The sequence below is a fragment of the Teleopsis dalmanni genome, chromosome 1 (assembly GCF_002237135.1).
Source record: "Teleopsis dalmanni isolate 2A chromosome 1, ASM223713v2, whole genome shotgun sequence".
In the NCBI taxonomy this organism is placed as follows: domain Eukaryota; kingdom Metazoa; phylum Arthropoda; class Insecta; order Diptera; family Diopsidae; genus Teleopsis; species Teleopsis dalmanni.
In genome coordinates, this window is record NC_051846.1 from 229,918,912 (window position 1) to 229,942,822 (window position 23,911).

A 23,911-nucleotide genomic window follows, 5' to 3' on the forward strand; every position below is an offset into this window, starting at 1 on the left:
TATCCACATGCCAGGGTGATTCCGGCGGACCACTAGTCTTACTATCGACGCAAGAACTTATTGGTGTTACTTCATTCGTTAACACCGCTGGCTGTCTATCTGGCCGTCCAGCAGGCTTTGCACGTGTAACCAGCTACTTAGACTGGATTAAGGAAAATACAGGCATTTACTATTAATTGTTGTTAATATTTAACCATAAAATAAAAGCTCTTTATTGTCAAAAGTATTTTGAGTTTTTGAAGTGTAAGCTCTTGAGATTAAAATGGCATAATATTTAATCAGTTGCAGTTCACTGATTTTACTTTAGATTGTTGATATCTCATAATTTCTAGACCTATAAATACCTGTTTAGTATTCCAATAATTCAGTTAAGTTTTAACTGTTGTGAGAAATGAAATTGCTTTTAGTATTCGCTTTGGCCTTAGCCACCACTTCGGCCGACTTATTGTCACGAAATGTTGTCCACCAACGAGACTTGACATTTACACCACTTATTGATGGACGTATTACTAATGGTAAGGATGCAGTTGAAGGTCAATTTCCTTATCAAGTTGGTGCTAGCTTCTCAAGCAGTAAAGGATCTTGGTGGTGTGGTGGTTCTATAATTGACAACGAATGGGTTGTCACTGCAGCTCATTGCACCAGCGGGTAAGCACAGCACACAGCGCTTTGAAAATTTTATAAATACTAAATACTTTTATTCATATTATAGAGCTACTTCAGTGACTCTTTACTTTGGAGGTGTTGTACGTACCAGTCCTGAGCTTAAGGTCACAGTCAGCAGTTCAAACTTTATTCAACACAGCAGTTACAACTCTATTACAATCAGGAACGACATTTCTCTTATCAAAATTCCAAGTTTGAGCTTTAATAAGAATATCAACAAAGTTAATTTACCAAAGAAGGCTTCATCTTACTCAACTTATGCTGGTGATGTAGCTATTGCATCTGGCTGGGGATTAATTAGCGATTCTGCAACCGCTGTTCATTCCAAATTGCAGTATACTCCATTGGAAGTTATTACAAACGCTGAATGCAGTGCAGTCTTTGGTAAATTGCTTGTTTATTCAAGTACTATTTGTGTTGCCACACCAGCCGGTACCTCAACTTGCCAAGGTGATTCCGGTGGCCCATTGGTTTATGGCAATGATTTGATTGGTATTACTTCATACGGCTCATCTGCCGGTTGCGAATCTGGTTCACCAGCTGCCTTTACTCGTGTCACAAGCTACTTGGACTGGATCAGTGCAAATGCTGGAATCTAAAAACTTTTAATTAATATTGTAAATATAATTTCTTAAAATGGTGCTTTTCATTACTTTTTAAGAGAACTAGCTATTGTTTTGATTTAAATCAACTTAAATAAATTGATGAAACATAAAATTATAAAGACTTTTCAACTTTCAACTAAATTATGATTTAAATCGAATATCGATCGCTTCAATATCACACAGTAATAATATATCTATATTTGTACTCATGTGTTACATACATAATTGAACTAGAGTTAGCATGAAGAAGCGCACTTTACCAAATTGCAATATATTAGTAACAATGCGTTTAGTATAGGTACTAACTGTGATTCGTTATATTATGTACAAAAAGCAATTGCATCCGATTCTTGTATATCTGCATCAATGAGTTTACTATATACTTTCTCCTAAATTATTGATAGTAACAAACAAGTGAGTACTCAGCTGTGCACCATTTACTGTTAAATAAATCATCACTTGCATATCTAACTCAAAAACCGGGGTGTCTCCAACGAATTATTTACAATAATATCAACGCAGGAACTTAAAGGTGTTATTTCAGTTACTAATACAGCTAGCTGACTATTTGGGTACCCAGAACAGGTAACTGGAATTGTTATAAATATTTAAAATGAATATAAACATTCAAAAATGTTTGAAATTTTGAAATGTGGGTTCTTTGGATTAGCTATGCAGAATATTTAAATAACTACAGTACACTGATTTTAGATTAGTTGTGCCTTATGAGTGCTTAGACTCTAAATACGGTTTCATTATTCCAATATTTCAGTTAAGATTAAACTATTGCAGGAAATACAATTTGTTTTAGTATTCGCTTTAGCCTTAGCTTTAAACTTTTCTTGTTGGAAATTAATTAAAATAATCTTTTTTATTAAATAATGATTTGAAATTGAATTTTAAGTATATGCATAACATATATATATATATGTATTATGAGTTATACTTTCTCGTATGAAAAACATTATAACTTTTTATTTTCATATTGGCCACTACGGATATATCCTAAAAAGTTGAAAGTATAATGATTAAAAATTAGAACATATGTGATATACATTATCTATCCAAAACCTGTTCGCTGACTTGGTCATGTCGTGCTTATGGAAGAAAGTACTCCGGCTAGAAGGGTGTTTGATTTGGTATATGCAAGTGAAAAACGCGGTAGAGGACGTTCGCATCTTCGGTGGAAGGACTTGGTGACCAACAATTTGCGGCACTCGGTACTACCAATTGGCGACAGCAAGCAAACAAGGACGACTCACGTCTGTAATGGCCAATATATATATAATATATATGGACCATATATATAAGTAAGTCCAAAATCGAATAATACTCACTAGTTCTGTTTTCTGTTTTGGTTTACTCACAAAAATATGAAATGTTGTACTTTCCAATCTTCTTAGAATTCGTAGTCTGTCAGAAGAGGTAGCACTTTAGTTTAAATATAGTAGGTTGTACTTTTCTCTATCCTAGTTTCTTCTTCTTTGAGTATCACCGAATATTCTGTGTAATTACTCTTCTATGAGTATATCGAAGTCGATGTGTTACTCATTACGAGTGACTTTTAATGCCGGTACTTGTTCACTGTCTTCTACGTCTTCATAACCGTTATAGAAAAACCAATAGAAAACTTGTCGGTGGCTAATATCTTTATTGTTATACATTCAATTTAAGATTTCTTGCCATTCCGTGTCCGTGTGTAACATAAAATATAAAGTCACAACAAAATATTAAATAAATTTACAAAATTTTTAATTGCAAGAAGATAATGTGTACTCGATTTGCCTAATATCATTCACTCACAGATGTCACTACACAACGCATCAGCAGATCAAGGACTGATAATTATTTTTATTAATTATTTTAAGTACTAAATTTTTATTGACGTTTCTTCTCCTATATTCTTTATGTGATAATTAAGTCTACAGTGTCCTGTAAGTAGCCCAGTGTCGCTTCTGTTCAGGTTAAGAATAACGTGAACTTTAATTTGTTCAGGATCAATAAATATTCTTGACTGCCACATGTCAGCTTCTTATACATTTATTAATTTAAAATTAATTGCTTTCATAAAGAAGTAATGATTAGAAAAGAATTTATGAAATATTGCAAATGTCCTGATTTATCTGATTTATCTGAAGATTATACTTTTTAAAAATGCATTGATCTGTGTTCTTGATGGTTAGATAAAGCAAATCCCAGGTAGGCTTGTCATCAGCACAAATAGCATAACATTTTAATATGATCCTTTGTCCAATTCTTATTTAATGCTTCAATCTGCCTTACTAAGTGTATAAGTAAATAATAAGTGACCCTTTCAGCACCCAAAATAGGTTTAAACACAGCTCCGGCCTCTTACCACTACTCTTCATCACGCCTCTTTCCCTTGTCCATGAAAACATCAACACCCAATTGACATTTATTGACGTCTAAATACCAAATTTGGAGAACCTTCAGGATTTGCAGAGAAACATTGACATCTTCTCTGAAGGTTTCCGAAAAATCGGATTAAACATTAATATCAGCAAAACCAAGTGCATGCGCATTAACACCAACAACAACAATCCTATAATTATCAACAAAACTCAGATTGGAAATGTTCGCAATTTGACTATATAGGAAGCAAAATTGATATTTGTGGTGGTCCTTTAGTTGAGGTCTAAAATGTTTAACAATATATGACATTACAGCAAAATACAAAAGTACTTATTTATAATCCTTGAGTCAAATCTGTTATATAGGAATGGATGCGTAACGTGGCATACACCAAGTGCTGTTAAAACAAAAATACAAGCTTTTAGGAATAGATGTTTGCATACAAGTTTAAGAAACTGGTACCCTAGAATAATAACAAATAGTCAACTATGGCGCATTACTGGCTAAAAACCGATGGTACGCCTTTGAAAGTATAGATGGCTGGGACACACGCAACATAAGCAAACAAACCTTAAGACCACAGAAATAGAGGACGACCAAAAATTACATGGCGTAGAACAATTACAAATGAATCACATCAAGAACTATAAATGAACTAAGATTTATGGTACAAAATCGTCAACTTTGAAGAAACTCTCTTACGGGTTTATATGAATAAGCTAAGTTCTATGTATTAATTGTGTTGAACATGCTTGTAATAATAATAATATATTTGATTTAATTAGAAAGTTAAAAATAATCATATTATTGTGCATGAAATCTTTAAATCATTTTGAAAAAAAACTATTTCTAAAAAACTATTTTTTAGACAAATAATATGAAATGTTAAGCCTTTTCCCAGTCAGTGCATCTGGGCACTTTTACTCTATAATAGCTGGGGGGATTCTGCAGAGTTCCGCCTATCTCACTGACTAATTTGAGTATTCCTAATAATCTTCATGATTATTGAATGATTGATCTAAGATCTGCGTACCACCCTATGCGGTTAATGATTACTCTGAGATTAGATAGTGCTAAGTAAGGCAGCCTGTCGGTTTTCATATATAACTTTGTACCTTATGTATTTTTTGAACGGATCTATTCTAAGGTCACTAAAATAAAATCAAGGCACTAATTGAATAGCACATCTTTTAACGACGACTCGAATGTAATTAAATCAATCATCAAATTAACACATTTATACTCATATATAATATATATTTTTCATATATATGTGCTTAAATAAATAATTCATTCATTGTTAATAAAACATTTTTTTGGTATGAATAAAATAAAATATATATTTTTTACATCACTTTGTATCTATCTAAATACTCAGTACATTCAATATATGTATGTATATATATACTTAGATCCTTTAGATTGACAAATTTATATTGACGATGATTAGGTGAATTTATTTTTTTAAAAATAATCACGGGTTCATAAAGAACTTTTCTTTCTTCTCGTTCTTATTTACTTTAATTTGTTTTGATTGTCGCAATTAAAAATTGTCTAATCAAAGCCATAAATAAAAATGTCTTCAATACCTTTAAGTATCGCAATGGATTAGTTTTGATTTCTATATGTGCACTTGATAAGCAAATTAAAAAAGTATTGAACCCAAGAAAATAAATAAAAATAAAAAATATCAGATTGCAAAAATAATTTTGTATACAAATATGAATTTTTTTTTAAAATTAGAACATATCGAACTAAAGCTAGCACGTAACTTTAAATCAATTGCAATCAATTAGATAACAGGAAATAACGTATATATCTTTTTGGAAAAAAAGACAAATATCAATTTGGTATAAATTGATTCAAAATGCTGGAAAGAAATTAGTTGTTAACTTTTGTTTGAAGTCAACACAAAATGAAATTTTTGATTGTTTTTGCTTTGGCTTTAGCCGTCGTCTCTGCTGATGTGCCAGTGCATCCTAAGGATTTGCCAGCTTCTGGCGTTCCAGAAGGACGCATCACCAATGGCAAGACTGCAACTGCTGGACAAATCCCATATCAAGTTGGTTTGAGTTTTTCAAGCAGCTCAGGTGGCTGGTGGTGTGGCGGTTCCTTGATTGAATCCACAGTTGTTTTGACTGCAGCTCATTGTACAAGCGGGTAAGTGATTTGTATATTTAAGAACTAAATAGTTTTTATCTAGCTAGCCATTTATTTACGAAATTTCTTTCATTATAGTGCCTCAGCTGTTACTGTATACTTGGGTGCCACCCAACGCACAAATCCTAAGCAATCTTTCACTGTTAACAGTTCCAACTTCAGACAACACTCAAGTTATAATTCACTTACTTTAAGCAATGATATTTCTATTATCATCATACCAGCAGTGAGCTTATCATCAGATATTAACACCGTTGCATTGCCAGCGGTTGCTTCATCCTACTCTACTTATTCCGGAGACAATGCAATGGCTTCTGGCTGGGGTTTGACCAGTGACAAAGCCACCGCCGTGTCTAGCAATTTACAATACGCTACATTGAAAGTCATTGACAACAGCGTTTGCCAAAAAACTTATGGTAGTCTTACAGTCACCTCGAAAACTATCTGCACTGCTACAACAGACGCCACATCAACTTGCAGTGGTGACTCCGGTGGTCCATTGGTCTTGTCATCATCCAAGGTGCTTATTGGTGTTACTTCTTTCGTTTCATCTAAAGGCTGTGAATCTGGTAATCCAGCTGGTTTTGTACGCGTTACCTCATACTTGGACTGGATCAAAGCAAATAGTAAATGATTTCCCAATAAAATTAAAATAAAAAATTTTTGAGATATACAAGTATACATGAGTGTTATTACTTTCAATAAGAATAATAGTTTTTCTTTACGACTTGATAAAGAAAATGGAAAATTCGATTTTTCTGTTAACAGTATTTGATTACAAAGTTCGGGAAATTTCTATATTATGAAAAACTTTTTCCCTTAAGGGTTATAACAATATCGCTAGCTTCTGATATATTGAGCTTTAAAGTTTAAAACTTTCTACATTAAATTAATGTACAAAACTGTACACGCCATCTAGCGGAATACTACACAAACCATTTTATCGTTTTTGGCTGGTTTGTGTGTTTTTAAAGCACAAACTGGCAATTTTAAAGCTAGATAACTCTAACGGTAGCAACACCATATAGTAGAATGGAAAAAAAATGCTCCAAATTTTGAAGGTTAAGAAAATCCGAGATCGTGTCAAGAATGGCAACATTTCTTTTAAAAAATGGGGACAATAAAAAAAAATTATTTCAATGTAATTATTCTGATTTTAATGGAAACAGAATTTTACAAGAGATTCAATTATTCTACAGCTGGTTTATGATTTCTAATATAAACATGGCAAGTGAATTTGTTAATAAAACTTTCACAGCAAAGTAACAAAACTCCAGAAAAATGGGCGAACATAAAAGTCAAGTACAGCTCTCGGTCAATTGGTTAAGGTGCGCTGAGTCTGAGCTTCAAATTTGGCAGGGAACGAGTTTGTTTCCTGGTACTTGTAGTCTCAAAAAGTTGTTAACGAATAATTAAATACAAGAATTATTTCCAAGACCACTGATAATAGGTATTTGGCAATACTCGAAACAGCTGTATGGTTAGCCAAAAACTTAATTAATTAAAATAATATAAAATGAATTTTTGTTGTTGTAGTTCACTACTGTTTGAAAAACCTCTTTAAAAAGTACGTTATTTAAATAATTATTAAAAATTAGTTTAAATAATTTACATAATTTTAAAATACAAAAAATATTATTTCAATATATATAATATGATATAATCATTAATTATTTCTAGATATACATAGTTTTTATATAAAATAAAAAAATTTTAGAATTAATTTTAGAATGGTGTTCCAATATCTAAAAAACAAGGTTTCATAATTAATTCTGGACTAAATTCAGTTATGTTTAAGTGGACACTAATCTACTGAATGTACTGATGTCTAATAAAATTTTTTAAAATAAGTGAGTGTCTTAATAAAGGCATTACAAACATAGCCTCAGAGCTACAATCAAGCGACTATTTATCGAAACTTTTCACTTCATATGAAAAAATTAAGCTAATCCCTCAACTGTCAATATTAATTCAATATAAAAATCCATTTTTTGTATTTTGCTGATCAAACAAATAAAAAACTTAAGTATTGACAAAATCCCCACACATGTATTTATTTTTCTTGGAATTTACTCAAATATACATTTGTTTTGGACCCATATCCTAATATTAACTGAATTGTATGAATTTTGAACTGAAATAGAAGAGACAGAAAATATAAAATATTAGCATATGTGTATATATATTGCTAAATAAAGTACTTTACCAATCTCTCCTGGATTAAAGATGATTTCCATTAAGAAACAAAAACAAACTGCGAAATTAGAAAAAAGAAGCCCATTGCCTAACTTCATTAGGACTGAGCCAGACTTCAAGTTGTATAATAAATGCATCTGCAAATATCGCCAGTCTGTTAAAAAGCTTCACATCCATTCTTCTACAGCATACATGACCTAGTTGTGCAGCTCCAATTGCGGATCGATAGAAAGCATACACTTCATGAAGCTCCGGTTCTCCAGAGCCCAATATTATTAAGAATAAAGACGAATGTTCCAAATTTGCGTCGAAAGACATAAGAAGTTGTCCAAAATTACCTGCGTAGAACAAAGTATTGACCTCCGCCATTGTCAATTGTTCTATCTCATTGGCAGCCATAACAAAATGTATATAAGAAACCAGGTTATACTTTTTGGTTTTGTGTGGGTATTATAATTTTTTGTTGATCAAATTTTGTTACTGAAAATTTTTATATATTCAATTTAAATATTTTTTTATTTAAACAAAGAAAAGAAAAACAAATTAAAAAAATAACGATTACTTTAATTATTTTTTTACGTATAAGAAAATAAGTGGAAAATTTGTAATATATGTACCATATGGGGTATATATTATCATAAATCAGTTCTCAAAAGTATCTATGAAATTATAAGTGTAGCGACGTTATTTGGCATCGTTAGAGTATATAAGTATACTATAATTAATTGAAATATAATCACACGTATTTTCAGTTAAATACTTATAAGATAAATATACCTATGGGATTTCTTGGAGATTCCTTTAAAAGAATGCGATCTAATGTTTTTAATATCCTAGAATGCAATGCCCTCGTAAGTCTTGGATTTCAGACGTCATGTGCACTATTGACGTAATACCACCATGTACCATGCAATATTTTTATAAAAGTTTCTTATAAAATTTATAAGATATTTCTCCATATTCTCTATAGACAAAATACATGCCATATTTATTAACCGTTTCTTAAAGTCAATAGGATTTGAAATCCTTTTTAGCGATGTGAATATAACGACATATTGATTGTTACAACTCTATTTTTATTAAAATTGTATATATAAAATATTTTAGTGTTTTCATAAATTAAATGACATATATTAAATATATGAGTTTTAATTTCTATTATTAATTTGCACATCAACAACGATAAGTATATAAATGACATATATAAGTTCTAAAAGCTTTTGAAATAATATAATATTTAATATAATAATTTGACAGTACTGTTTAAGTGTCATATGTCAAACGGAACTGTTATCTTATAACATGTTCACACTTGGCTCATTTAGATAATCTTGCTCGTTAAGGTCGCTAATGAGAATAAATAACCATACAAAATACTTCTGTACTCGTATAAATGAGTTCATTATAAATAAATCAACTAATTTAAGGCGCAAAATGTCCAATGCAATCCTTAAAAATAAATTTCTCACAAGAGAAATTGTCAAAATTTTAAATATTTTTTATGTGCTTTTTATATTAAAAATGAGCAAATAAGCTATTCCATATGCATAAATCAGCTTATGCCAATAGAAACGACCGGTACTAAATTTCATTAACATTAGTAGTTTTCAACTTACTCAACATTGGATTTACATTGGATTTTCATTTAGTTTACAGTAGCATTAACAGAAACGATAAGAAAATTTTACAATAATTAAATAATCCGTTTGGTGTTATTTCAAATAACTCATAATGTATGTAATTTATTGTTTTCTTTTATTGCTGAAATAAATATTTATTATAAAAAAAATCGCTTAAAAAAATTGTTGTATTACTAGATTTTTCATATAAAAGGTTGCAAATTTCCTAGAAACTATTAGAACTAAAGTTGTTCTTTAAACATGATGAGATCTACATCAATAATTGTTTTAGCACTACTCTTTGCCTATACTGGCGCTTTGCCACAGGATCGTATTATCAACGGCAATGATGCAGCTGTGGGACAAATTCCTTTTCAGGTGGGTTTAACACTTAGCGACTCTTTGGAAAACTGGTGGTGTGGTGGTTCTATTATAAGCACAAATTGGGTCTTAACTGCAGCTCATTGCACAGATGGGTAAGTTAAATTACATTACAATTACTTTTAAATAATTTCCTATAATGATTCATTATCAACCATAGAGCCGTTTATGCAATTGTTTATTTGGGTGCCACAGATCGTACTAAACCGGAAAAAGTTCTATATGTAACTAACTCCAATTTTATACAACATGAAGACTATCAACCAGCTCCTTATGTAATGAACGATATATCACTAATTAAAATTCCAACAATTACATATACCAAAAATATACAAAAAGTTGCAATTCCCAAAATCTCAACGAGTTATTCTTCATATGCTGGTAATATTGCTACTTCATCCGGCTGGGGTATAACCAAAGAAAATACCAATGTCCTACCTACAAACTTACAATATGTGCATTTAAAAATTATAACGAACAGTTTATGCAATGAAACCTATCATTCTACCTTAGTTAACAAAGGATCACTCTGCACTGCTACTCCGCAAGCTACTACCACATGTGAAGGTGATTCTGGCGGCCCGCTGGTGGATCTTGCCTCTGGTAAACTTATTGGTATTAACTCATTCGTATCAGGAGATGGTTGCGAAGCTGGAGATCCTGCTGGATTCGTTCGAGTAACAGCATACTTGAACTGGATTCGGAAAAATAGTGGTGTGGTTGGAGTGTAAACGTCCAATACAACCAGACAATATAGTCATATACATATATACATATATATCTGTATGTGTGTGTATGTATGTGTATGGATATATAGAACAGCTAGCTGTTAAATAAAGTTTTGTAATTAATAAATATGTATTTCAAATTAAATTACCTCTGCAGTTAAATGAAAATTCAAAAAAAAATATAATTTTCTTTAATTTTAAATGCTATGACTTCACAGATTTTTTACAGTAACAGAGACATACATAAGAACTATTCATTTGTGAACTTATACTAATATGTGTCAAGTCCTTACTGATTTAATTGTAAGGATGTAACTACAATTGCACTAAAACTTTTCAGAACAAAGAATTGAATTTATTAGCCAAAAGAGAACAATATTAGAAAAAATCAAATATTTTGAACTTATTTTAAATTTTCAATACGACCGAACTCTGAATCTGAATAGTCTGAATAGAGTCGTACACTGCTTAAACATGATTTCTTGAGCACATCAACACTCCAGCATTTTAAAGTACTGAGATTGGTCTGCAAAATCTCCTATACATACACCAGCCATGATTGCCACGAGGATGTCGGAGTTAAGTATAAAGCGTTATATCTGAACCATTATAGGTTAGCAAGAACTTTGTGATAATATGAAATCTTCTGTTCTGAAATACCACTCCCATTTACCAGAATTTTAAAATATTCACAACTGCGAAGTATCTGCCAAACTTTTTCCCGGTAGATATTCACATTAACCATACCACAACAGTCCAGAACCACCCAAAGCATAACCAAAACAATCCAAAACAAGGAATCGAATATTTCAATTTATGTTTGACCCTTTGAAATGCAAACTTGATATATTAATTTACTTCCAAATTAGGCAATTTTTTCGACAATATTGCATTGCAAGTGCAACTGAACGGTCAGAATTTTTTTTAAACGTTGACATAATTTTGACCGTTACTTAATTTAATTAACATAAGTAGTTTTAGCTGCAAACATGGTATAAAGCGTTATTTATTTAGTTAAAAATTTATCATTTTAAAATATTAGTCATTTAGTAACCACTGAGCGTATTAAAATTGTAAAAATTTTTTACTAAAATGGTTATTCTATATACATTTCGTGCATTACGAGGTTGATAAAATAAATCATTTAGAGGAATAAAGGAATATTGCGCAAGAAATTTTACTCATTTTGTGAGATGAACTTACGACTTAAAATATGTGATTTGTCATCGGTGGACATTTTTTGTGAGATTATCAAAGGATTGTGTTAATAAAGATTATCCTGAAACTCTTCACGAATATTCGACAAGTTATGACCTATCTATTATCAGCTATTCGAGAAAGCCCATCATGAAAAATTACCTCAAAATTCAAAGAGTTACAACCCAGAACTTTAAATTTTTAACATTTTATTTAGATTTATATAATTAAACCTACGCATTAGTTTTCTCCTTCACATAAATTTTTAATATTCCCTAATAATAAATTCCTGAAATTTCCTTAATCCATGGCAAGAAGTTAGTTACACGTGCAAAACCAGCAGGAGCACCAGATGCACAACCATTAGATGAAACGAAGGAAGTTACTCCTACAAGAATTCTGTCGGATTCCAAAACCAATGGGCCACCTGAATCACCTTGGCATGTGGAAACTCCGCTTGGAGTTGAAACACAAATGGTACCTGAAGTTACAACTGATGAACCATAAGTTAAAGCACACTTTGTGTTGGTAATGATGGGAAGCACTGCATAGTTCAAGTTAGTAGCAACAGATGAAGCTGAAAAAAGTAAGGGTATATAACGTAATATATTACATTAAGTGTTTAAATAAAAATGAAACTCACAATCGCTGGTGCGACCCCAACCAGAGGCAATAGCGTAACTGCCAGAATAAGTGGAGTAAGATGATGCAATAGATGGCAATTTGATCACTTGAATACTGTCAGTCTCTTCAACAGTTGGAATTTGAATGAGAGAAACATCATTAAGTAGAGTAGTTGGATTGTAACCAGCATGTTGATGTATGTTGCTGGCGGAGACAGTGTGAGTAATCTTTGCTACTGTACGTACAGTTGCACCGAGATAAACCGTTACGGAGGACACTCTAGAAGTGTATTGAATATTATTTTAATGAATATTAGTTAAGTTATACATATTTTTATCTTACCCATTAGTGCAATGAGCAGCTGTTAATACCCAGTTTTTGGCAATCAGAGATCCACCACACCAGGAGGAGCTTAAAGTTTTTTTCAATGATAGACCAACTTGATAGGGAAATTCATTCTCACTTGCTTGAAGACCATTAGTAATTCGTCCATTTATTTCACCATTGTCTTCAACAGACAAGTCCTTAAGTAAAACTGGTTCATCCTTATTAATAGTATATCCATTGGCTGATGCCAAGGCAATCAAAGCAAAAACTAACAACACCTTCATAGTTGATTTCTTTCAATCACCGATGATAATAGGCAAACAATAAGCGGCAATTGCCTTTTTATACAGAAATTTTATATCACAACTATTAAACGTTCGATATTGAAAATTAAATAATTTCAAATTTATTTTAATGATAAGATATAAGTTAAAAAAAGATAAATGTATCTTCAAATTCAGTAGACGAAATATTGGTGGAGAGATTAGAACTTTCTAATTAGTTTAAAAAAATTTCATACATTCTATATGAAACTAACATTATTTCTTATCATAAAACTATTTAGTTAATATTATTTAATATTTATCAATAATAATTTATACATAAATACTTACATACATAGTTAATTGTACTTATACATAAAATATACTATAGTACACTCTTCTTCAAAGTCGTTATCTTCATAAATTCAGCCCCAATCTGTACACTCTCATAATATCCGGATGTTGTCCTAATGAATTGCAATAACGTGATAATTTTTAATCATTTTAATAATTTTTGATAATTTTTAGTCAAATTTATTGTTGAGAACTTTGATAAGATGTCAGCGTCATAATAACAATCTTGATAAATTTTAAGTACACTGATTTTTAGCACCGTAATATAGACATAATCTATATTGGCGTGTGCTTATTTTAATATCTACAAATTTTTTCATTTTTGAATTTTTGTGGACAGTTTCCTGTCTTGAGATAAAAATATGAAAGTGATTAAATCTTTTAATCAAAATAGCAAAAACTAAATATTTATTTATTTCCAGTTTTACCATATCTAATCAATTACATCTATAGACTTCGAGACTATGTCGACGTCAAAAAGTATTATAAACAACCACTGTACTAATATATTCACGTATTTTTTATAAAAATATATAAATATATATTATTACAGATTAAATATAAATATTTATTATAACATATATATTTAGGAACATATACATGCGATATACATATATGCAGACAAATAAATACAGGATACATACTAAAGAAAAATAGTTGTCTTGAGGCCAAATATAGGCAATCAGCCCCTGGTAAACTACTTACTGCTAGTAAATACGATAATCATTGATCATGAGGTTAAAAAGGGCTGAAATTGAAAACGGGCAACAAATACTTTAAATGACACTTTAATAATTAGAGTTTTCTATATAAATTTGCGGTGAAGTTCAAAATGAACACATGATTTTAATAAAAGGTATTTATCGTCAGGATTTTTACCTCAGGTATTTTTAATACAAGTGTAGAATTGGTTATTTTATATGGAGGCGAGATATGGCTCGTAAACTTTAGCAGCAAGCAAAAGCTGCAGACCTTTACTAACAGGTATCTGCGAAACATCATGAGAATCTGGTGGCCAAGGCAAATAAGAAATGAAGATCTATTTCAAACAACTCAACAGGAAAATATATATATTATATATATATATTTTATATTTTATTTACGATTCTTAAAATATCGACAAAAATCGTTTTAGTATTACACCTTATACAAATAACAAATAAGAGATACTAATAAGCAATTTGATTGGAATATTTAAGATGAAAACGAAGCTATTTTGCTACTAGCTGTTCATTAGTTCTACCACTAAAACCGCCACTTTTTAGCCGTCTAGGTAGTGCAACCGCCGGGAGAAGACTAGATGCTATAACGTTGACATGTGTTTTAAAGATCTGTTTGTGAGCAACGACACACCTTTTTGTCACGTTGTCGGCTGTTGACATGCCAACAGTCTTCTTACAAACGTTGGGAAGATAAATCTTTCACTGTCATAAAGACAAAATTTTATCATATATGGATGTATAAAAGCGGAATTATCACTCCTAGAAGTGTTAGATCAACACTTATGGAGAAAAAGTTAAGTTATTTAATTGCTCTACCGATAATATGATTAAATATATGAGATGTTTTTTACTAAGATAGTTCGTTATGGATATAGTTAGTCCAATAAAATTTTAAAGCTGTCATTGAAATCAGAAGACATTATAGTATATCTTGACTTCGTGATTGTAACAAAATTTTAGTAAAAAATCTATTTAAGAGTTAGACAAGTATAAGTATATCCTTTTTTGAAATATTGAACAAAATCTCTACTAACATACTATTAGGACCAGTTAACAGTTAGAAAATTTATTAGAATAAAATATATGAGATATAGTTTAGTTCCTTACTTGCTTTACATTATTATATATATATCAGACAATCGAAGTTTAAAATAAATTTTAATTTCTTGTAGTAATTTTAATGGCAAACCATTGATTTGGAAGCTAGGTAGATTGATATGGTTAACATCAAATTTCCAGGCATACTTCTCCGGAACAATTTATTAAACATGTTAGAAATTATTCGGATTTATATCTTCACTAACAGTCTGAGTTAGCCAGTAAATATGATAATTTGGTGTGTGATTATTGAAATAGGTTTTGTGTGAATATTTCATTATAAAAATTTAATAATGATCTAGTATATTTAGTTTGACTTTAGTTTAACTTTAAAGAGCACTAACGTATTTGAAACACTAAGAATACAATATATAAAATTAGAACTCATATAAAGTACATAGTATAAGGTGTATTCTGAAAAGGCGCAATTATTATATTAGAAATAAGTCTTAAACAACGATTTTCTTATGAATTGCTTAATCATGATAATAGTTTCAATTAACTGACAACTAATAGGTAGAAACTGGGGACAGATTCAAATGGTGATTCCTCGAGAGATTTAAGACCAAATCCGTGCTGCTTGACAGGGATTATATCTTTTCATTTGTTTATAAGGTGCAAGACAACACGTTATCTACATCAAATTAATTCATTACACCTGATGGAAATTTATTTTGACAATTTCATTGCTATGATATAATCTTATAAATAGTGGCTAATAATGTTGGCAATAAGAAATTAAATTTCTGAAACTTTTACTGAATAAATAAATGACATCCAGGTGATTCACAATAATAATACTAAAAATTATAAGCGACTAGGTACATCTAGGAAAAAGCAATTAAATGTATTTCCTGATTTTCACATACAGAATTACAAACAGTAAAAATATATAAAATAGTGGCTAACATTAAACTAAGACTAAGCATTTTTTGTCATACTTCACTGAACCAGGATCATATTGTTTTTTCAACTTTAAAGATTATCTGTAATCCTATCAATAGAGTCAATAGAAAAAGATGTACGATTTAATAATTATTTGATTAACAGTTTAATTTTCAAATCTTATCTCTACTTAACTTATCGTTACTTAATCTGGATTATTTTACAGTGACTCAACATTGGATTTACATTGGATTTACATTTAGTTTACAGTGGCATTAACAGAAACGATAAGAACTGTACGGTGGTCCCACAAAGTTACAAAAATTTTACAATAATTAAATAATCCGTTTGGTACTATTTTAAATAACTCATAATGTATGTAATTTATTGTTATTTTTTATTGCTGAAATAAATATTTATTATAAAAAAAATCGCTTAAAAAATTTATTTTATTACTAGATTATTCATATAAAAGGTTGCAAATTTCCTAGAACTTATTAGAACTAAAGTTGTTCTTTAAACATGATGAGATCTACATCAATAATTGTTTTAGCACTACTCTTTGCCTATACTGGCGCTTTGCCACAGGATCGTATTATCAACGGCAATGATGCAGCTGTGGGACAAATTCCTTTTCAAGTGGGTTTAACACTTAGCGACTCTTTGGAAAACTGGTGGTGTGGTGGTTCTATTATAAGCACAAATTGGGTCTTAACTGCAGCTCATTGCACAGATGGGTAAATTAAATTATATTACATTTACTTTTAAATAATTTCCAATAATGATTTATTACCAACCACAGAGCCGTTTATGCAATTGTTTATTTGGGTGCCACAGATCGTACTAAACCGGAAAAAGTTCTATATGTAACTAACTCCAATTTTATACAACACGAGGAATACGCAAGAAAACCACATATTATTAATGATATATCATTAATTAAAATTCCACAAATAACATATACCAAGAATATACAAAAAGTTGCTATTCCGAAAATATCAGCAAGTTATTCTTCATATGCTGGTAATATTGCTACTTCATCCGGCTGGGGTATAACCGAAGAAAATACCAATGTCCTACCTACAAACTTACAATATGTCCATTTAAAAATTATAACGAACAGTTTATGCAATGAAACCTATCATTCTACCTTAGTTAACAAAGGATCACTCTGCACTGCTACTCCGCAAGCTACTACCACATGTGAAGGTGATTCTGGTGGCCCGCTGGTGGATCTTGCCTCTGGTAAACTTATTGGTATTAACTCATTCGTGTCAGGAAATGGTTGCGAAGCTGGAGATCCTGCTGGATTCGTTCGAGTAACAGCATACTTGAACTGGATTCGGCAAAATAGTGGTGTGGTTGGAGTGTAAACGTCCAATACAACCAGACAATATAGTCTTATACATGTAGGCATATATATCTGTATGTGTATGTTTGTATGTGTATGGATATATAGAACAGCTAACTGTTAAATAAAGTTTTGTAATTAATAAATATGTATTTCAAATTAAATTACCTCTGCAGTTAAATAAAAATTCAAAAAAAAATATAATTTTCTTTAATTTTAAATGCTATGACTTCACAGATTTTTTAAAGTAACAGAGACATACATAAGAACTATTCATTTGTGAACTTATACTAATATGTGTCAAGTCCTTACTGATTTGATTGTATGGGTGTAACTACAATTACACTAAAACTTTTCAGAACAAAGAATTGAATTTATTTGTCAAAAGAGAACAATATTGGAAAAAATTAAATATTTTGAACTTATTTTAAATTTTCAATACGACCAAACTCTGAATCTGAATAGTCTGGATAGAGTCGTACACTGCTTAAACATGATTTCTTGAGCACATCAACACTCCAGTAGTTTAAAGTACTGAGACTGGTCTGCAAAATCTGCTATACCAAAATCTCCTATGGTGCATACACCAGCCATGATTGCCACGAGGATGTCGGAATTAAGTGTTAAGCGTTATCTATGAACCATTATAGATTATCAAGAACATTGTGACTGTATAAAATCTTCTGTTCTGAAATACCACTCTCTTTTACCAGAATTTTAAAATATTCACAACTGCGAAGTATCTGCCAAACTTTTTCCCGGTAGATATTCACATTAACCATACCACAACAGTCCAGAACCACCCAAAAGCATAACCAAAACAATCCAAAACAAGGAATCGAATATTTCAATTTATGTTTGACCCTTTGAAAGCCAAACTTGATATATTGATTTACTTACAAATTGGGCAATTTTTTCGACAATTATTACATTGCAAGTGCAACTTATTGGTCCGAATTTTGTTTTAAGCGTCGGCATAATTTTATCAATTTGGAAACTTAGCCAAGCTTATTTAAGAGTCAGACTTGCATACGCTTAAAAGACTCTACAGTGAAAATCAAGCAGCAACCAAAATTTCATACTGTTGAAAATTCTCTCTTAGTGTGAATCAACAATTCTATACTGTAGATTTGATCCTATCGATAGGAAATATGTTGGTCCGCATCTATGGACTGTGACCGCCATAAGTCACTATTGGTGCGAACCTTCAGTTAACCACTAAACTTAAACGCTGGTTTGTCCTTATAATTACGATAAGTATTTTTTCTAAGTTAAACAAAGCTAGGGTTGTTGGGAAATTATTTCATTAGTCACCATACGTCACCATCTGAAAAATATGCACCTGTCAGAATAACGGTTCTGCTGGGTGCTAGATAAATCGTCTAATCATATACCTTGCTTTGTTCTGAGCCATGAGGAGTAACATATTAGGTCAGAAATTCTCATTCCCATCTGATACGAGTATCATGAAATTGTTAATTGAAAATACTTTGGAGTTTATTCGTCATGTTAAATGTCTTCTAATCGGCTTTGAGCGGTTGCTAAAAATTTAATATATCATATTCATATATGTAGGTATATTATTTTATATATAATATTCAGTTATGATTTAGTTCAGTTTTATTTATACATGATGGTATTCGAAAAGGTTCTGTAATTCTACCTATAAAACAAACTATTCTGCACAGTTAACGTCAGAGAAATATTTATAGTTTATTGACATCTGAATGAGCAATTATTGCAGCTTTTAGAATAAACCTATAAATAATTCCTTTTATCACCTTTATCTAGATGAAAGTAATATCTCCATAGTTTTGTTATTTATTATTCGTCTTCTTTTAATTTTGTAAGATCTTATTTTTGAAATGAACTTAGCAAATTAGTTTGGTTTCATTTATTATAGAATATACTTTAATGAGAATATGAATATAGAAGTTAAGACCTAATGAGTGCTACATACAATTTCAATTATTTGAATTATTGATATGTGTATATATATACATATATATATATATATATGTAAACATACTTGACCACTAAATATTATCACCAAAATTTAAAAAAAAAATTGTTATTAATTTTTAGATAAAGTTTTAAACAGTCTAGTCTGTTGGAAACACCCCATTTTTTTATGGATCAATTAATTTCTTTATTTCTTTTTTCATCCAAATATGAATAGCTAATCCCATTAAATTGCAATTGGAAGATAATGATTTAATATTTTTTTGACTTAAGTGCATAATTTTTAAATCTTATCATATTAATTAATTTATTTCTATTTTATGTGCAATTTAACCCATTTTGCTGAGGTTAAGCAGTTAATTTACATCGGCCTTACATTACATTTGCAGAAATGATAAGAACTGTGCTATACCCCCCGTGAGTTTCACAAATTATGCAATAAAATTTTAATCCGTTTAGTTTTATTTCAAATAGTTCTAAATCTAAGTCAATAAAATTAAACTCCATAAACGACATATATGATTTATGGTACATACTCATTTATGGCAGAAATAAACATTTATTCTAAAGAGGCCATTGTAAAAATTATTTTATTGCCTTATATTTCATATATAAGTTTGGAAATTGCTTGGAACTTGTTAGAAGTAAATTTGTTCTTTATACATGATGAGATCTATATCAATATTTGCGTTGGCACTACTGTGGGCCTATACTGAGGCACTACCACAGGATCGTATTATCAATGGCAATGATGCAGCCGTGGGACAAATTCCTTTTCAGGTTGGTCTTTCGCTCAGCGACACCCTCCAGAATAAATGGTGTGGTGGCTCAATAATAAGCACAAATTGGATTTTGACGGCAGCTCATTGCACAGACGGGTGAGTCAGTTTTTATTTTATTAATATATAATAAACATTTTTACTTTTTAAAAATAAATAATACTCAATATTAAATAAATTACTCACCTCAGTACCGTTTATGCAATTATTTATTTGGGTGCCACCGATCGTACTAAACCGGAAAAAGTTCTATATGTGACCAACGCCAATTATATACAACATGAAGACTATCAACCAGCTCCTTATGTAATGAACGATATATCACTAATTAAAATTCCAACAATTATATATACCAAAAATATACAAAAAGTTGCAATTCCCAAAATCTCAACGAGTTATTCTTCATATGCTGGTAACATTGCTACAGCTTCCGGTTGGGGTATAATCAAAGACAACACCAATGTCCAACCTTTAAACTTACAATATATACGTTTGAAAGTTATAACGAACAGTTTATGCAATGAAACCTATCACTCTAACTTAGTTCACAAAGGATCACTCTGCACTGCTACTCCACAAGCTACTACTACTTGTGATGGTGATTCTGGTGGCCCTCTAGTAGATATGTCCAGTGGTAGACTAATTGGTATTAACTCATTCGTGTCAGGAAATGGTTGTGAAGTTGGAGATCCCGCTGGATTCGTTCGAGTAACAGCATACTTGAACTGGATTCGGAAAAATAGTGGTGTAGTAGGAGTGTAAACTGAATTATATGTACATATATGTGTGTATATATATCGAACAGTTTGCCATTATTAAAATTTCTTGTTTATATTTACTATATACGTTAAATAAATGAAATTTTCCAGTTGAATAAAAAAAAAACAAATTTTTAATATAATTTTATAGTCTTTCATTTGGGCGATTCACTAAGGACGTGTGCGAGTTAGGCTAAGTTGATGCTAAACCAAATGGGAGATTTTTTGAGATTTTTTGCACTGCACACATTTAGCCATTTATCAACACGTATCGACACATCACCATATTATCGGCACAACTTAGAATTTCCCTCATTTAGAACGCAACTTAGCCTAACTCGCACACGACCTAAATAACATGGACTTTTAAAATTGATCCTTAATTTTATATTCAAAGATTACTAAGTTTTACACTAATTCTTTCTGATACCCATTTATCTATTACTTGAACTTACTGCTGAATTTAGGATTATATTTAAGTCGAAACTGCTAATAAGGTGCACCCAACTTGATATACATATACAAGGATCTAAAAAAATAATTATTAAAAACAAGCAGGTGACATTAAAAAATTTTTTTTTACATTCAATGTTGTAGTCTATTTTTAAAGATTATATTCATAATCTCTCAAAACTTTAAAGTCCTGAAACTTTAAAATTTATAATATCCTTTTCTAATTGTAACGTCAATTTAAACATAACGAGAATTATAAATTCTGCATACGCGATATACATGACAATCATATGATGTATATAATTATAAATTCTGCATAGTTTTTAGTTTTATAATCTATTATATCGACAAAATCTCTAAATATTTCTCAAATTATGTGATAAATATATCAAAAAATTTTTAATATCCGAAAGTAAATTAGTCAGTATTGATATTACATATTTGTTTCAAAACTATATCAAAATTAGACAATCATGCTAAGGATTTAAAATGCTAGGAATTTATAGAAAGTTTTATTTAGACATGATGAGAATTATTATTATTATTTCTCTGTAGTAAGAAAAAAAATTTCAGAATTATTATTATTATTTCTCTGTAGTAAGAAAAAAAATTTCTTTGACTTGTGTATTAAATATTTTCAATATGAACAAAAAATGTTAAAATGTTAAGTTCGAGTAAATTGAGGTAAAATAAATTGAAATTTCCTAGGAATTTTTTCCACTGCATTTATATAAATATTTATTTATTTATTGCACTTATTTATTATTTTTGATTAAAAGTTTTTAAATTTATTTACTTATTTATAAAAATCTTATAAAATTTTCAAATGGTAACACCTAATTTACCTAATTTTCTAATTTACCCTATTCGAAATTCTGGTAAATACCAACATTCGCTGCCAAACCAACATAATTTACTCGTAGCAGACCTAAGAATCTCTCATTGGAAATCTATTTAAAAAAAAAAAGGTTTAGAAAAATAAAAATATAATGTTTTTGCAATTCTCTTAAAAGTGACATCATTGATCTGTCTTCAAGAGATACTCGTGTCGTTACACATAACAACGGTGGGTTGCATATCATTCTGAAAAAAAAACCTTAAATATTAACTGAAGCAATGATAAATATTATTTTATACATTTTTCTCATCTTTGAACAACGGTTTTGGACCGTCAGACGAAAGATTCTACAAAGTAAACTATTCTCGTTATCTTGTAGTAGTCAACTTTATATCTATATTTATGATATGTTCCTCAATATTTACTTCGGTTTTCCATACGATTAAAAACCTTAGTTCAGTTATGATATATCATTAATATCTCAACTACAAACAATACAACAAATAAGTCTTTGCAAAGTCCAAAGTATATTCGTAATAAATATATAATGCGGCAATAATCGTAACAAATGATGCACTTAATCACTCCAATGCAGCCCATATTTAATCAGATACTCATCTTTTCATTAAATTTGCTAATTATTAACACATTTCCTATTTAAAATATAAATATTAAAATTATAATCATAAATAAATCAACTGGTAACGCCTTTTCTGCTTAAAATACTACTAAACATTTTAATATTTATGTTATATATAAATGAAATAAACAAATATTAATATCTGGACCAGACATAATTAGCCTTAACATGTCTTTCTTCGATTTAACGTAAAGGACTAAAAGTATCAACTTCACCGTTGGGACGTAAAACTGGCACCTTTAGAATTCTCTACGACCAGTGGCGTAACTACAGGGAAGCGACTGAAAGCAACGCTTTCGGGCCCCCGAACTTAGGGGGCCCCATTATAAATTTATGTATTCATTATATATTTTTAATAAATTCTCAAATGTGGGACAAAACCATTTTTTGTTGAAATAACATAAATTTTGGTTTTTGAACAAGGTTGAATTTGTAGTTTCAAGAAAATTTTTAAAGGATCCTATTCAAGAAAATAGAAGTTTCAATGCTTCATACTATTCATACTATTAATTTAAAAACAAAATATGGAACAGTGCCACGACTTTGGTTATGCTATTTAAAGTTATTAGATTCATTATATTGTAAGCCGTGCTGGTTATTTTCTAATCAAACAAATCAATGGTGTTCTGGATTTCGGGATTGGAAAAATTTGTCAGAAAAAATAAAAATACATACATCTATAAGAATTAGTAGGCCAATTTCAATTTTAACACTTTTTCGTGTAAAGTGTATAAAAAGATGTTAGTAGGAGGTCCTTAGAATTTGCTTATGGGCCCAAAAAATGTAGTTACGCCACTGTCTACGACGCAAAACTGAATGATTGTCCAACTACAGAACTATCAACTATTTTATCAAAGCAAAACGTATAAATTAACTTGATCATACTATCCAAAATTCGAATCAAAATACAATTAAATGGATCCTTAAATAAA

General features: G+C 30.3%; 6 protein-coding genes across 6 annotated transcripts; 5 read left to right on the plus strand and 1 right to left on the minus strand.

Annotated features, from left to right (window-relative positions):
* Nucleotides 1–372: 372 nt before the first annotated feature.
* Nucleotides 373–1,279, plus strand: LOC119672595 (serine protease 1-like). Its single transcript, XM_038083690.1, has 2 exons — nucleotides 373–648; nucleotides 713–1,279. Exons 1-2 carry the CDS (start codon nucleotides 392–394, stop codon nucleotides 1,263–1,265), a joined length of 810 nt encoding a protein of 269 aa, XP_037939618.1. The 5' UTR covers nucleotides 373–391; the 3' UTR covers nucleotides 1,266–1,279.
* Nucleotides 1,280–5,519: 4,240 nt separating this feature from the next.
* Nucleotides 5,520–6,485, plus strand: LOC119672597 (serine protease 3-like). The gene is made up of 2 exons (XM_038083692.1): nucleotides 5,520–5,804; nucleotides 5,883–6,485. The coding sequence occupies exons 1-2, from the start codon at nucleotides 5,560–5,562 to the stop codon at nucleotides 6,436–6,438; spliced, it is 801 nt and encodes a 266-aa protein (XP_037939620.1). The 5' UTR covers nucleotides 5,520–5,559; the 3' UTR covers nucleotides 6,439–6,485.
* A 3,394-nt stretch (nucleotides 6,486–9,879) lies between these two features.
* Nucleotides 9,880–10,881, plus strand: LOC119672599 (serine protease 3-like). Its single transcript, XM_038083695.1, has 2 exons — nucleotides 9,880–10,095; nucleotides 10,161–10,881. Exons 1-2 carry the CDS (start codon nucleotides 9,881–9,883, stop codon nucleotides 10,729–10,731), a joined length of 786 nt encoding a protein of 261 aa, XP_037939623.1. The 5' UTR covers nucleotide 9,880; the 3' UTR covers nucleotides 10,732–10,881.
* A 1,236-nt stretch (nucleotides 10,882–12,117) lies between these two features.
* Nucleotides 12,118–13,192, minus strand: LOC119672592 (serine protease 3-like). Its single transcript, XM_038083688.1, has 3 exons — nucleotides 12,892–13,192; nucleotides 12,569–12,828; nucleotides 12,118–12,502 (listed from the first exon to the last, which is right to left on the minus strand). Exons 1-3 carry the CDS (start codon nucleotides 13,158–13,160, stop codon nucleotides 12,201–12,203), a joined length of 831 nt encoding a protein of 276 aa, XP_037939616.1. The 5' UTR covers nucleotides 13,161–13,192; the 3' UTR covers nucleotides 12,118–12,200.
* A 3,526-nt stretch (nucleotides 13,193–16,718) lies between these two features.
* Nucleotides 16,719–17,741, plus strand: LOC119667958 (serine protease 3-like). The gene is made up of 2 exons (XM_038077310.1): nucleotides 16,719–16,935; nucleotides 17,001–17,741. Exons 1-2 carry the CDS (start codon nucleotides 16,721–16,723, stop codon nucleotides 17,569–17,571), a joined length of 786 nt encoding a protein of 261 aa, XP_037933238.1. The 5' UTR covers nucleotides 16,719–16,720; the 3' UTR covers nucleotides 17,572–17,741.
* A 2,432-nt stretch (nucleotides 17,742–20,173) lies between these two features.
* On the plus strand, nucleotides 20,174–21,124 carry LOC119667959 (serine protease 3-like). Its single transcript, XM_038077311.1, has 2 exons — nucleotides 20,174–20,389; nucleotides 20,482–21,124. Exons 1-2 carry the CDS (start codon nucleotides 20,178–20,180, stop codon nucleotides 21,050–21,052), a joined length of 783 nt encoding a protein of 260 aa, XP_037933239.1. The 5' UTR covers nucleotides 20,174–20,177; the 3' UTR covers nucleotides 21,053–21,124.
* Nucleotides 21,125–23,911: the final 2,787 nt, after the last annotated feature.

What these genes read in the sequence shown, in the direction of transcription:
- LOC119672592 (XM_038083688.1), bottom strand. Translation starts at nt 13,160, where the DNA reads ATGAAGGTGTTGTTAGTTTTTGCTTTGATTGCCTTGGCATCAGCCAAT. An exon ending in GCTGCTCATTGCACTAATGG is followed by an intron (nt 12,829 to 12,891) that starts GTAAGATAAAAA and finishes ATACACTTCTAG; the next exon opens with AGTGTCCTCCGTAACGGTTT. An exon ending in TTGGGGTCGCACCAGCGATT is followed by an intron (nt 12,503 to 12,568) that starts GTGAGTTTCATT and finishes TACTTTTTTCAG; the next exon opens with CTTCATCTGTTGCTACTAAC.
- LOC119667958 (XM_038077310.1), top strand. Translation starts at nt 16,721, where the DNA reads ATGATGAGATCTACATCAATAATTGTTTTAGCACTACTCTTTGCCTAT. An exon ending in GCAGCTCATTGCACAGATGG is followed by an intron (nt 16,936 to 17,000) that starts GTAAATTAAATT and finishes TACCAACCACAG; the next exon opens with AGCCGTTTATGCAATTGTTT.
- LOC119672599 (XM_038083695.1), top strand. Translation starts at nt 9,881, where the DNA reads ATGATGAGATCTACATCAATAATTGTTTTAGCACTACTCTTTGCCTAT. An exon ending in GCAGCTCATTGCACAGATGG is followed by an intron (nt 10,096 to 10,160) that starts GTAAGTTAAATT and finishes TATCAACCATAG; the next exon opens with AGCCGTTTATGCAATTGTTT.
- LOC119672595 (XM_038083690.1), top strand. Translation starts at nt 392, where the DNA reads ATGAAATTGCTTTTAGTATTCGCTTTGGCCTTAGCCACCACTTCGGCC. An exon ending in GCAGCTCATTGCACCAGCGG is followed by an intron (nt 649 to 712) that starts GTAAGCACAGCA and finishes TTCATATTATAG; the next exon opens with AGCTACTTCAGTGACTCTTT.
- LOC119672597 (XM_038083692.1), top strand. Translation starts at nt 5,560, where the DNA reads ATGAAATTTTTGATTGTTTTTGCTTTGGCTTTAGCCGTCGTCTCTGCT. An exon ending in GCAGCTCATTGTACAAGCGG is followed by an intron (nt 5,805 to 5,882) that starts GTAAGTGATTTG and finishes CTTTCATTATAG; the next exon opens with TGCCTCAGCTGTTACTGTAT.
- LOC119667959 (XM_038077311.1), top strand. Translation starts at nt 20,178, where the DNA reads ATGAGATCTATATCAATATTTGCGTTGGCACTACTGTGGGCCTATACT. An exon ending in GCAGCTCATTGCACAGACGG is followed by an intron (nt 20,390 to 20,481) that starts GTGAGTCAGTTT and finishes TACTCACCTCAG; the next exon opens with TACCGTTTATGCAATTATTT.